At 53.4% G+C, this 15,000-nt stretch overlaps 1 protein-coding gene across 1 annotated transcript in view; it reads right to left on the bottom strand.

Annotated features, from left to right (window-relative positions):
• alkbh3 (alkB homolog 3, alpha-ketoglutarate dependent dioxygenase) overlaps positions 1-15,000 on the bottom strand; it is a 21,521-nt gene that overhangs the window by 3,105 nt on the left and 3,416 nt on the right. The window contains exons 7-10 of the mRNA XM_072435759.1: positions 10,710-10,813; positions 3,264-3,352; positions 2,728-2,937; positions 1,461-1,556 (exon numbers count right to left, since the gene is read on the bottom strand). Coding sequence (XP_072291860.1) covers positions 1,461-1,556; positions 2,728-2,937; positions 3,264-3,352; positions 10,710-10,813 — 499 coding nt within the window. The remainder of the gene's footprint in view (positions 1-1,460; positions 1,557-2,727; positions 2,938-3,263; positions 3,353-10,709; positions 10,814-15,000) is intronic.

The following is a 15,000-nucleotide window of genomic DNA, read 5'->3' as shown; positions in this document are numbered from 1 at the left end:
GGTTCTGTCACAATAAAGTCAGGTTCTGTCACAATAAAGTCACGTTCTGTCATAATAAAGTCACGTTCTGCCACAATAAAGTCACGTTCTGTCACAATAAAGTCACGTTCTGTCACAATAAAGTCACGTTCTGCCACAATAAAGTCACGTTCTGCCACAATAAAGTCAGGTTCTGCCACAATAAAGTCACGTTCTGCCAAAATAAAGTCACGTTCTGTCACAATAAAGTCACGTTCAGCCACAATAAAGTCACGTTCAGCCACAATAAAGTCACGTTCTGCCACAATAAAGTCACGTTCTGCCACAATAAAGTCACGTTCTGCCACAATAAAGTCACGTTCTGTCACAGTAAAGTCACGTTCTGTCACAATAAAGTCACGTTCTGCCACAATAAAGTCACGTTCTGTCACAATAAAGTCAGGTTCTGCCACAATAAAGTCACGTTCTGCCACAATAAAGTCACGTTCTGCCACAATAAAGTCACGTTCTGCCACAATAAAGTCACGTTCTGTCACAATAAAGTCACGTTCTGCCACAATAAAGTCACGTTCTGCCACAATAAAGTCACGTTCTGTCACAATAAAGTCACGTTCTGTCATAATAAAGTCACGTTCTGCCACAATAAAGTCACGTTCTGTCACAATAAAGTCACGTTCTGTCACAATAAAGTCACGTTCTGCCACAATAAAGTCACGTTCTGTCACAATAAAGTCAGGTTCTGCCACAATAAAGTCACGTTCTGCCACAATAAAGTCACGTTCTGCCACAATAAAGTCACGTTCTGTCACAATAAAGTCACGTTCTGCCACAATAAAGTCACGTTCTGTCACAATAAAGTCACGTTCTATCACAATAAAGTCACGTTCTGTCATAATAAAGTCACGTTCTGTCACAATAAAGTCACGTTCTGCCACAATAAAGTCACGTTCTGCCACAATAAAGTCACGTTCTATCACAATAAAGTCACGTTCTGTCATAATAAAGTCACGTTCTGTCACAATAAAGTCACGTTCTATCACAATAAAGTCACGTTCTGTCACAATAAAGTCACGTTCTGTCACAATAAAGTCACGTTCTGTCACAATAAAGTCACGTTCTGTCACAATAAAGTCACGTTCTGCCACAATAAAGTCACGTTAAGTGTCTTGCCCAAGGACACAATGGCAGTATTCACATGAAGCAGCTGCGATCGTACCGCAGGTTCTGACCGAGCGGGTGTCGTACCGCCGACCTTCAGATCAGAAAACGAGCGCTCTACCACTGAGCTACTGCCGCCCAGCGCCGACTGTCTGAGGCCCAGAGAGGGTGTGGCTCAGTGTGTGGCTCAGTGTGTGGCTCAGTGTGTGGCTCAGTGTGTGGCTCAGTGTGTGGCTCAGTGTGTGGCTCAGTGTGTGGCTCAGTGCGTGGCTCAGTGCGTGGCTCAGTGCGTGGCTCAGTGCGTGGCTCAGTGTGTGGCTCACCTGCCAGTCGTCCTGCGTGGCTCCTTCCATGATGAGCAGAGAGCCGTGACTCAGAGGAACTTTAATGTGACGACTGAACGTGAAGTCGCCGTTCTCCTGGAAAACACAAACTACAAAGATCTACAGGTCTTATACTGAGAGTCATGTGGTGCCTGAGGTTCCTGTACAGGTCTTATACTGAGAGTCATGTGGTGCCTGAGGTTCCTGTACAGGTCTTATACTGAGAGTCATGTGGTGCCTGAGGTTCCTGTACAGGTCTTATACTGAGAGTCATGTGGTGCCTGAGGTTCCTGTACAGGTCTTATACTGAGAGTCATGTGGTGCCTGAGGTTCCTGTACAGGTCTTATACTGAGAGTCATGTGGTGCCTGAGGTTCCTGTACAGGTCTTATACTGAGAGTCATGTGGTGCCGGGGGTTCCTGTACAGGTCTTATACTGAGAGTCATGTGGTGCCTGAGGTTCCTGTACAGGTCTTATACTGAGAGTCATGTGGTGCCTGAGGTTCCTGTACAGGTCTTATACTGAGAGTCATGTGGTGCCGGGGGTTCCTGTACAGGTCTTATACTGAGAGTCATGTGGTGCCTGAGGTTCCTGTACAGGTCTTATACTGAGAGTCATGTGGTGCCGGGGGTTCCTGTACAGGTCTTATACTGAGAGTCATGTGGTGCCTAAGGTTCCTGTACAGGTCTTATACTGAGAGTCATGTGGTGCCTAAGGTTCCTGTACAGGTCTTATACTGAGAGTCATGTGGTGCCTGAGGTTCCTGTACAGGTCTTATACTGAGAGTCATGTGGTGCCGGGGGTTCCTGTACAGGTCTTATACTGAGAGTCATGTGGTGCCTGAGGTTCCTGTACAGGTCTTATACTGAGAGTCATGTGGTGCCTGAGGTTCCTGTACAGGTCTTATACTGAGAGTCATGTGGTGCCGGGGGTTCCTGTACAGGTCTTATACTGAGAGTCATGTGGTGCCTGAGGTTCCTGTACAGGTCTTATACTGAGAGTCATGTGGTGCCGGGGGTTCCTGTACAGGTCTTATACTGAGAGTCATGTGGTGCCTAAGGTTCCTGTACAGGTCTTATACTGAGAGTCATGTGGTGCCTAAGGTTCCTGTACAGGTCTTATACTGAGAGTCATGTGGTGCCTGAGGTTCCTGTACAGTTCTTAAACTGAGAGTCATGTGGTGCCTGAGGTTCCTGTACAGTTCTTACTGCAGATGACAAGATGAAAGGATGAAATGCTTTACAGAGCTCGTAGAAGAGTCTCTCACCGGAGCAGGTTTCTTCCTCAGGCTGAAGACGCGAGTGTCTCCCAGACTCAAGGAGGCGATAGTGGGCCGCTCTCCTAAGGACGGCTCGTCATCGCTATGCCAACCAATACTGTCATGGCCGCTGCGGTAGAAGTTACACAGGACGGAGTTGAGAGTGAGACCGAAGCTCTGGAGCAGACGAGAGCGCAATGAGAGCAGCTCCAGGGGCCACTGAGGAAGAACCAGAGCCGTGTGAGGCCAAGAGAGACTGCACCAGGGGCCAGGGCCTTCTAAACCAGGGGCCAGGGCCTTCTCTGGGACTACACCAGGGGCCAGGGCCTTCTAAACCAGGGGCCAGGGCCTTCTCTGGGACTACACCAGGGGCCAGGGCCTTCTAAACCAGGGGCCAGGGCCTTCTCTGGGACTACACCAGGGGCCAGGGCCTTCTAAACCAGGGGCCAGGGCCTTCTCTGGGACTACACCAGGGGCCAGGGCCTTCTAAACCAGGGGCCAGGGCCTTCTCTGGGACTACACCAGGGGCCAGGGCAGCTCTTTACCTCAGCGTTGGCGTTGATGGTGGAGTTGGAGTAGGTGTAGGGCAGATCTCCAAACCAGCAGGTCAGACGAGGCTCTTCATAAGCTCCTCCTGAAACAGACAAACACCTGATGAAGCTCCTCCCACTGTTTCTGAAATGACCAGGTGGAAAGACGAATCCTGTGGTCATGGAGAAAGTGTCAGAGTCTGACAAGGGTCAAGTCATTATCCTCGAGCAGAGAAGAAACTAGAGGACTCCACCTGCACAGACTCCACCTGCAGCACAGACTCCACCTGCAGCACAGACTCCACCTGCAGCACAGACTCCACCTACAGCACAGACTCCACCTGCAGCACAGACTCCACCTACAGCACAGACTCCACCTACAGCACAGACTCCACCTGCAGCACCCACTCCACCTACAGCACAGACTCCACCTGCAGCACAGACTCCACCTACAGCACAGACTCCACCTACAGCACAGACTCCACCTGCAGCACCCACTCCACCTACAGCACAGACTCCACCTACAGCACAGACTCCACCTACAGCACAGACTCCACCTGCAGCACAGACTCCACCTGCAGCACCCACTCCACCTACAGCACAGACTCCACCTGCAGCACCCACTCCACCTACAGCACAGACTCCACCTGCAGCACCCACTCCACCTGCAGCACCCACTCCACCTACAGCACAGACTCCACCTGCAGCACCGACTCCACCTGCAGCACAGACTCCACCTGCAGCACAGACTCCACCTGCAGCACAGACTCCACCTGCAGCTCCCACTCCACCTACAGCACAGACTCCACCTGCAGCACCGACTCCACCTGCAGCACAGACTCCACCTGCAGCACAGACTCCACCTGCAGCACAGACTCCACCTGCAGCACCGAGTCCACCTGCAGCACCGACTCCACCTACAGCACAGACTCCACCTGCAGCACCGACTCCACCTGCAGCACCGACTCCACCTGCAGCACAGACTCCACCTGCAACACCGACTCCACCTGCAGCACCGACTCCACCTGCAGCACCGACTCCACCTGCAGCACCGACTCCACCTGCAGCACCGACTCCACCTGCAGCACCGACTCCACCTGCAGCACCGACTCCACCTGCAGCACCGACTCCACCTGCAACACCGACTCCACCTGCAGCACCGACTCTACCTGCAGCACCGACTCCACCTGCAACACCGACTCCACCTGCTGCACCCACTCCACCTGCAGCACCGACTCCACCTGCAGCACCGACTCCACCTGCAGCACCGACTCCACCTGCAACACCGACTCCACCTGCTGCACCCACTCCACCTACAGCACCGACTCCACCTGCAGCACCGACTCCACCTGCAGCACCGACTCCACCTGCAGCACCGACTCCACCTGCAGCACCGACTCCACCTGCAGCACAGACTCCACCTGCAACACCGAGTCCACCTGCAGCACCGACTCCACCTGCAGCACCAACTCCACCTGCAGCACCGACTCCACCTGCAGCACCGACTCCACCTGCAACACCGAGTCCACCTGCAGCACCGACTCCACCTGCAGCACCGACTCCACCTGCAACACCGACTCCACCTGCTGCACCCACTCCACCTGCAGCACCGACTCCACCTGCAGCACCGACTCCACCTGCAGCACCGACTCCACCTGCAACACCGACTCCACCTGCTGCACCCACTCCACCTACAGCACCGACTCCACCTGCAGCACCGACTCCACCTGCAGCACCGACTCCACCTGCAGCACCGACTCCACCTGCAGCACCGACTCCACCTGCAGCACAGACTCCACCTGCAGCACCGAGTCCACCTGCAACACCGACTCCACCTGCAGCACCGACTCCACCTGCAGCACCGACTCCACCTGCAGCACCGACTCCACCTGCAGCACCGACTCCACCTGCAACACCGAGTCCACCTGCAGCACCGACTCCACCTGCAGCACCGACTCCACCTGCAGCACCGACTCCACCTGCAGCACCGACTCCACCTGCAGCACCGACTCCACCTGCAGCACAGACTCCACCTGCAGCACCGACTCCACCTGCAACACCGAGTCCACCTGCAGCACCGACTCCACCTGCAGCACCGACTCCACCTGCAGCACCGACTCCACCTGCAGCACCGACTCCACCTGCAACACCGAGTCCACCTGCAGCACCGACTCCACCTGCAACACCGACTCCACCTGCAGCACCGACTCTACCTGCAGCACCGACTCCACCTGCAGCACCGACTCCACCTGCAACACCGACTCCACCTGCAGCACCGACTCTACCTGCAGCACCGACTCCACCTGCAACACCGACTCCACCTGCTGCACCCACTCCACCTGCAGCACCGACTCCACCTGCAGCACCGACTCCACCTGCAGCACCGACTCCACCTGCAACACCGACTCCACCTGCTGCACCCACTCCACCTACAGCACCGACTCCACCTGCAGCACCGACTCCACCTGCAGCACCGACTCCACCTGCAGCACCGACTCCACCTGCAGCACCGACTCCACCTGCAGCACAGACTCCACCTGCAACACCGAGTCCACCTGCAGCACCGACTCCACCTGCAGCACCAACTCCACCTGCAGCACCGACTCCACCTGCAGCACCGACTCCACCTGCAACACCGAGTCCACCTGCAGCACCGACTCCACCTGCAGCACCGACTCCACCTGCAGCACCGACTCCACCTGCAGCACCGACTCCACCTGCAGCACAGACTCCACCTGCAACACCGAGTCCACCTGCAGCACCGACTCCACCTGCAGCACTGACTCCACCTGCAGCACAGACTCCACCTGCAGCACAGACTCCACCTGCAACACCGACTCCACCTGCAGCACCGACTCCACCTGCAGCACCGACTCCACCTGCAGCACCGACTCCACCTGCAGCACCGACTCCACCTGCAGCACCGACTCCACCTGCAGCACCGACTCCACCTGCAGCACTGACTCCACCTGCAGCACAGACTCCACCTACAGCACCGACTCCACCTGCAGCACAGACTCCACCTGCAGCACTGAGAGCTGGAGAAGAACGTCTCAGACACTGGGACCATCAGCACAGGAACTCCACAGGGCTGTGTACTTTCTCCCCTGCTCTTTTCCCTGTGACAAACTGCTGCACCTCCAGCCACGACACCACCCTCATCACCACGACGACACCGCCCTCATCATCACCACCACGACACCGCCCTCATCACCACGACGACACCGCCCTCATCACCACCACGACACCGCCCTCATCATCACCACCACGACACCGCCCTCATCACCACGACGACACCGCCCTCATCACCACGACGACACCGCCCTCATCACCACCACGACACCGCCCTCATCACCACGACGACACCGCCCTCATCACCACGACGACACCGCCCTCATCACCACCACGACACCGCCCTCATCATCACCACCACGACACCGCCCTCATCACCACGACGACACCGCCCTCATCACCACCACGACACCGCCCTCATCATCACCACGACGACACCGCCCTCATCATCACCACCACGACACCGCCCTCATCACCACCACGACACCGCCCTCATCACCACCACGACACCGCCCTCATCACCACCACGACACCGCCCTCATCACCACCACGACACCGCCCTCATCACCACCACGACACCGCCCTCATCACCACCACGACACCGCCCTCATCACCACCACGACACCGCCCTCATCATCACCACGACACCGCCCTCATCACCACGACGACACCGCCCTCATCATCACGACGACACCGCCCTCATCACCACGACGACACCGCCCTCATCACCACCACGACACCGCCCTCATCACCACGACGACACCGCCCTCATCACCACCACGACACCGCCCTCATCACCACCACGACACCGCCCTCATCATCACCACGACACCGCCCTCATCATCACGACGACACCGCCCTCATCACCACCACGACACCGCCCTCATCATCACGACGACACCGCCCTCATCACCACCACGACACCGCCCTCATCACCACCACGACACCGCCCTCATCACCACGACGACACCGCCCTCATCACCACGACGACACCGCCCTCATCACCACGACGACACCGCCCTCATCACCACGACGACACCGCCCTCATCACCACGACGACACCGCCCTCATCACCACGACGACACCGCCCTCATCACCACCACGACACCGCCCTCATCACCACCACGACACCGCCCTCATCACCACGACGACACCGCCCTCATCACCACCACGACACCGCCCTCATCACCACCACGACACCGCCCTCATCATCACGACGACACCGCCCTCATCACCACCACGACACCGCCCTCATCACCACGACGACGACACCGCCCTCATCACCACCACGACACCGCCCTCATCACCACCACGACACCGCCCTCATCACCACGACGACGACACCGCCCTCATCACCACCACGACACCGCCCTCATCACCACCACGACACCGCCCTCATCACCACGACGACGACACCGCCCTCATCACCACGACGACACCGCCCTCATCACCACGACGACACCGCCCTCATCACCACGACGACGACACCGCCCTCATCACCACCACGACACCGCCCTCATCACCACCACGACACCGCCCTCATCACCACCACGACGACACCGCCCTCATCACCACGACGACGACACCGCCCTCATCACCACCACGACACCGCCCTCATCACCACGACGACAACACCGCCCTCATCACCACCACGACACCGCCCTCATCACCACCACGACACCGCCCTCATCACCACCACGACACCGCCCTCATCACCACGACGACGACACCGCCCTCATCACCACGACGACACCGCCCTCATCACCACGACGACGACACCGCCCTCATCACCACCACGACACCGCCCTCATCACCACCACGACGACACCGCCCTCATCACCACGACGACACCGCCCTCATCACCACGACGACGACACCGCCCTCATCACCACCACGACACCGCCCTCATCACCACCACGACGACACCGCCCTCATCACCACCACGACACCGCCCTCATCACCACGACGACGACACCGCCCTCATCACCACGACGACGACACCGCCCTCATCACCACCACGACAGGCTTTAATCCTTTTTGGTTCTGTATGTTGTGTTCAGTGTTTCACCAAAGCAAGTTCCATGTTTGAGGATTCTGTTTCTTTCCTGATTCTGGTTTTATCATCAACACAAACCCTCAGAGTCTGGTGGGACGTCCCGCTCAGAGAGGAAACACAAACCCTCAGAGTCTGGTGGGACGTCCCGCTCAGAGAGGAAACACAAACCCTCAGAGTCTGGTGGGACGTCCCGCTCAGAGAGGAAACACAAACCCTCAGAGTCTGGTGGGACGTCCCGCTCAGAGAGGAAACACAAACCCTCAGAGTCTGGTGGGACGTCCCGCTCAGAGAGGAAACACAAACCCTCAGAGTCTGGTGGGACGTCCCGCTCAGAGAGGAAACACAAACCCTCAGAGTCTGGTGGGACGTCCCGCTCAGAGAGGAAACATTCATCTGTATTTTTAGTCTCGATTAATCCAGAAAAAGAACATTCTGTTTATCAGAGAAAACCATAAAGTGTCGTCTGGGTTTAGTCCTGAGAGACAGTGGAAAATATCTGAGAAGGAGAGAAGGAGGGAGGGAGGGAAGGAGAGAAGGAGGGAGGGAGGGAAGGAGAGAAGGAGGAAAGGAGGGAAGGAGAGGAGGAGAGAGGGAGAAAGGGAGGGAAGGAGAGAAGGAGAGAGGAGGGAAGGAGAGAAGGAGGAAAGGAGGGAAGGAGAGGAGGAGAGAGGGAGAAAGGGAGGGAAGGAGAGAAGGAGGAAAGGAGAGAGGGAGAGAGGAAAATCTGACTCATGATTTAGAATTTATACAAACACTTTGGACAAAGAGAGAAAGAGCAAAAGACAAAGAACTGAAAATGAAACACTAAAGCTAACAACACTAAACCAGGACTAAACCAGGTCTAAACCAGGACTAAACCAGGACTAAACCAGGTCTAAACCAGGACTAAACCAGGTCTAAACCAGAACTAAACCAGGACTAAACCAGGACTAAACCAGGACTAAAACCAGGTCTAAACCAGGACTAAACCAGGTCTAAACCAGGTCTAAACCAGGACTAAACCAGGTCTAAACCAGGACTAAACCAGGACTAAACCAGGTCTAAACCAGGACTAAACCAGGACTAAACCAGGTCTAAACCAGGACTAAACCAGGACTAAAACCAGGTCTAAACCAGGACTAAACCAGGTCTAAACCAGGTCTAAACCAGGACTAAACCAGGTCTAAACCAGGACTAAACCAGGTCTAAACCAGGACTAAACCAGGACTAAACCAGGTCTAAACCAGGACTAAACCAGGACTAAACCAGGACTAAACCAGGTCTAAACCAGGACTAAACCAGGTCTAAACCAGGTCTAAACCAGGACTAAACCAGGTCTAAACCAGGTCTAAACCAGGACTAAACCAGGTCTAAACCAGGTCTAAAGCAGGTCTAAACCAGGACTAAACCAGGACTAAACCAGGTCTAAACCAGGACTAAACCAGGACTAAACCAGGACTAAACCAGGTCTAAACCAGGACTAAACCAGGTCTAAACCAGGACTAAACCAGGACTAAACCAGGACTAAACCAGGACTAAACCAGGACTAAACCAGGTCTAAACCAGGTCTAAACCAGGACTAAACCAGGACTAAACCAGGACTAAACCAGGTCTAAACCAGGACTAAACCAGGACTAAACCAGGACTAAAGCAGGTCTAAACCAGGACTAAAGCAGGACTAAAGCAGGTCTAAACCAGGACTAAACCAGGTCTAAACCAGGTCTAAACCAGGACTAAACCAGGACTAAACCAGGTCTAAACCAGGACTAAACCAGGACTAAACCAGGTCTAAACCAGGTCTAAACCAGGACTAAACCAGGTCTAAACCAGGTCTAAACCAGGACTAAAGCAGGACTAAAGCAGGACTAAAGCAGGTCTAAACCAGGACTAAACCAGGTCTAAACCAGGTCTAAACCAGGTCTAAACCAGGACTAAACCAGGTCTAAACCAGGACTAAACCAGGACTAAACCAGGTCTAAACCAGGTCTAAACCAGGACTAAACCAGGTCTAAACCAGGTCTAAACCAGGTCTAAACCAGGTCTAAACCAGGACTAAACCAGGACTAAACCAGGTCTAAACCAGGACTAAACCAGGTCTAAACCAGGACTAAACCAGGTCTAAACCAGGTCTAAACCAGGTCTAAACCAGGACTAAACCAGGTCTAAACCAGGTCTAAACCAGGTCTAAACCAGGTCTAAACCAGGACTAAACCAGGTCTAAACCAGGACTAAACCAGGACTAAACCAGGACTAAACCAGGTCTAAACCAGGTCTAAACCAGGTCTAAACCAGGACTAAACCAGGTCTAAACCAGGTCTAAACCAGGTCTAAACCAGGTCCAAACCAGGACTGACCGAGTCTGTAGTTGGTCTTCTGGCTCCAGGGCAGTTCATGGAGGAGTTTAGAGAAGGTCCAATCAGCTTCCTCCGTGGACAGGAAGTGGTGGATCAGACGCAGCCTGAATAAAAACAACTTTATTTAAAAACAGGAAAACATAACCTTGAAGCTAAAGTTTGAAGCAAAATGACCTGTGGGGGTCAGCCACGCCCACTTCTTACATAAAGAACAAACGTGAAAAGGATTTAAGAGAAAATACTTTAGTTTTACAGTCACAACATGGAGCTGGAGCTCAGTGACCACAGGTTACCATGGCGACGACCTCTGCTTTTATTACAGGAGGAACATTAAAGGATGTGCTGCTGCTGCCACCTGGTGGAGTCCACACAACAGCAACTCAATACCTCCATCAGCTCCAGATCAATACCTCCATCAGCTCCAGATCAATACATCCATCAGCTCCTCCAGATCAATACCTCCATCAGCTCCAGATCAATACCTCCATCAGCTCCAGATCAATACCTCCATCAGCTCCAGATCAATACCTCCATCAGCTCCTCCAGATCAATACCTCCATCAGCTCCAGATCAATACCTCCATCAGCTCCTCCAGATCAATACCTCCATCAGCTCCAGATCAATACCTCCATCAGCTCCAGATCAATACCTCCATCAGCTCCTCCAGATCAATACCTCCATCAGCTCCAGATCAATACCTCCATCAGCTCCTCCAGATCAATACCTGCATCAGCTCCAGATCTATACCTCCATCAGCTCCTCCAGATCAATACCTCCATCAGCTCCAGATCAATACCTCCATCAGCTCCTCCAGATCAATACCTCCATCAGCTCCAGATCAATACCTCCATCAGCTCCAGATCAATACCTCCATCAGCTCCAGATCAATACCTCCATCAGCTCCTCCAGATCAATACCTCCATCAGCTCCTCCAGATCAATACCTCCATCAGCTCCTCCAGATCAATACCTCCATCAGCTCCTCCAGATCAATACCTCCATCAGCTCCTCCAGATCAATACCTCCATCAGCTCCTCCAGATCAATACCTCCATCAGCTCCTCCAGATCAATACCTCCATCAGCTCCTCCAGATCAATACCTCCATCAACTCCAGATCAATACCTCCATCAGCTCCAGATCAATACCTCCATCAGCTCCAGATCAATACCTCCATCAGCTCCAGATCAATACCTCCATCAGCTCCAGATCAATACCTCCATCAGCTCCTCCAGATCAATACCTCCATCAGCTCCTCCAGATCAATACCTCCATCAGCTCCAGATCAATACCTCCATCAGCTCCAGATCAATACCTCCATCAGCTCCTCCAGATCAATACCTCCATCAGCTCCAGATCAATACCTCCATCAGCTCCAGATCAATACCTCCATCAGCTCCTCCAGATCCATACCTCCATCAGCTCCAGATCAATACCTCCATCAGCTCCTCCAGATCAATACCTCCATCAGCTCCTCCAGATCAATACCTCCATCAGCTCCTCCAGATCAATACCTCCATCAGCTCCAGATCAATACCTCCATCAGCTCCAGATCAATACCTCCATCAGCTCTAGATCAATACCTCCATCAGCTCCACATCAATACCTCCATCAGCTCCAGATCAATACCTCCATCAGCTCCTCCAGATCAATACCTCCATCAGCTCCTCCAGATCAATACCTCCATCAGCTCCAGATCAATACCTCCATCAGCTCCTCCAGATCAATACCTCCATCAGCTCCAGATCAATACCTCCATCAGCTCCTCCAGATCAATACCTCCATCAGCTCCAGATCAATACCTCCATCAGCTCCTCCAGATCAATACCTCCATCAGCTCCAGATCAATACCTCCATCAGCTCCTCCAGATCAATACCTCCATCAGCTCCAGATCAATACCTCCATCAGCTCCTCCAGATCAATACCTCCATCAGCGCCTCCAGATCAATACCTCCATCAGCTCCTCCAGATCAATACCTCCATCAGCTCCTCCAGATCAATACCTCCATCAGCTCCAGATCAATACCTCCATCAGCTCCTCCAGATCAATACCTCCATCAGCTCCAGATCAATACCTCCATCAGCTCCTCCAGATCAATACCTCCATCAGCTCCTCCAGATCAATACCTCCATCAGCTCCTCCAGATCAATACCTCCATCAGCTCCAGATCAATACCTCCATCAGCTCCAGATCAATACCTCCATCAGCTCTAGATCAATACCTCCATCAGCTCCAGATCAATACCTCCATCAGCTCCTCCAGATCAATACCTCCATCAGCTCCTCCAGATCAATACCTCCATCAGCTCCAGATCAATACCTCCATCAGCTCCAGATCAATACCTCCATCAGCTCCTCCAGATCAATACCTCCATCAGCTCCAGATCAATACCTCCATCAGCTCCAGATCAATACCTCCATCAGCTCCTCCAGATCCATACCTCCATCAGCTCCAGATCAATACCTCCATCAGCTCCTCCAGATCAATACCTCCATCAGCTCCTCCAGATCAATACCTCCATCAGCTCCTCCAGATCAATACCTCCATCAGCTCCAGATCAATACCTCCATCAGCTCCTCCAGATCAATACCTCCATCAGCTCCAGATCAATACCTCCATCAGCTCCTCCAGATCAATACCTCCATCAGCTCCAGATCAATACCTCCATCAGCTCCTCCAGATCAATACCTCCATCAGCTCCTCCAGATCAATACCTCCATCAGCTCCTCCAGATCAATACCTCCATCAGCTCCAGATCAATACCTCCATCAGCTCCTCCAGATCAATACCTCCATCAGCTCCAGATCAATACCTCCATCAGCTCCAGATCAATACCTCCATCAGCTCCTCCAGATCAATACCTCCATCAGCTCCAGATCAATACCTCCATCAGCTCCAGATCAATACCTCCATCAGCTCCTCCAGATCAATACCTCCATCAGCTCCAGATCAATACCTCCATCAGCTCCTCCAGATCAATACCTCCATCAGCTCCTCCAGATCAATACCTCCATCAGCTCCAGATCAATACCTCCATCAGCTCCTCCAGATCAATACCTCCATCAGCTCCTCCAGATCAATACCTCCATCAGCTCCAGATCAATACCTCCATCAGCTCCTCCAGATCAATACCTCCATCAGCTCCAGATCAATACCTCCATCAGCTCCAGATCAATACCTCCATCAGCTCCAGATCAATACCTCCATCAGCTCCTCCAGATCAATACCTCCATCAGCTCCAGATCAATACCTCCATCAGCTCCAGATCAATACCTCCATCAGCTCCTCCAGATCAATACCTCCATCAGCTCCTCCAGATCAATACCTCCATCAGCTCCAGATCAATACCTCCATCAGCTCCAGATCAATACCTCCATCAGCTCCAGATCAATACCTCCATCAGCTCCTCCAGATCAATACCTCCATCAGCTCCAGATCAATACCTCCATCAGCTCCAGATCAATACCTCCATCAGCTCCTCCAGATCCATACCTCCATCAGCTCCAGATCAATACCTCCATCAGCTCCTCCAGATCAATACCTCCATCAGCTCCTCCAGATCAATACCTCCATCAGCTCCTCCAGATCAATACCTCCATCAGCTCCAGATCAATACCTCCATCAGCTCCTCCAGATCAATACCTCCATCAGCTCCAGATCAATACCTCCATCAGCTCCTCCAGATCAATACCTCCATCAGCTCCAGATCAATACCTCCATCAGCTCCAGATCAATACCTCCATCAGCTCCTCCAGATCAATACCTCCATCAGCTCCAGATCAATACCTCCATCAGCTCCTCCAGATCAATACCTCCATCAGCTCCAGATCAATACCTCCATCAGCTCCTCCAGATCAATACCTCCATCAGCTCCTCCAGATCAATACCTCCATCAGCTCCTCCAGATCAATACCTCCATCAGCTCCAGATCAAAACCTCCATCAGCTCCTCCAGATCAATACCTCCATCAGCTCCAGATCAATACCTCCATCAGCTCCAGATCAATACCTCCATCAGCTCCTCCAGATCAATACCTCCATCAGCTCCAGATCAATACCTCCATCAGCTCCAGATCAATACCTCCATCAGCTCCTCCAGATCAATACCTCCATCAGCTCCAGATCAATACCTCCATCAGCTCCTCCAGATCAATACCTCCATCAGCTCCTCCAGATCAATACCTCCATCAGCTCCAGATCAATACCTCCATCAGCTCCAGATCAATACCTCCATCAGCTCCTCCAGATCAATACCTCCATCAGCTCCAGATCAATACCTCCATCAGCTCCAGA

This window comes from Eucyclogobius newberryi, unplaced genomic scaffold, assembly GCF_026437365.1.
Source record: "Eucyclogobius newberryi isolate DKJ021-1_F unplaced genomic scaffold, fEucNew1.0.hap1 SCAF_7, whole genome shotgun sequence".
NCBI lineage: Eukaryota > Metazoa > Chordata > Actinopteri > Gobiiformes > Gobiidae > Eucyclogobius > Eucyclogobius newberryi.
This window is presented reverse-complemented; position numbering and strand designations above follow the sequence as displayed.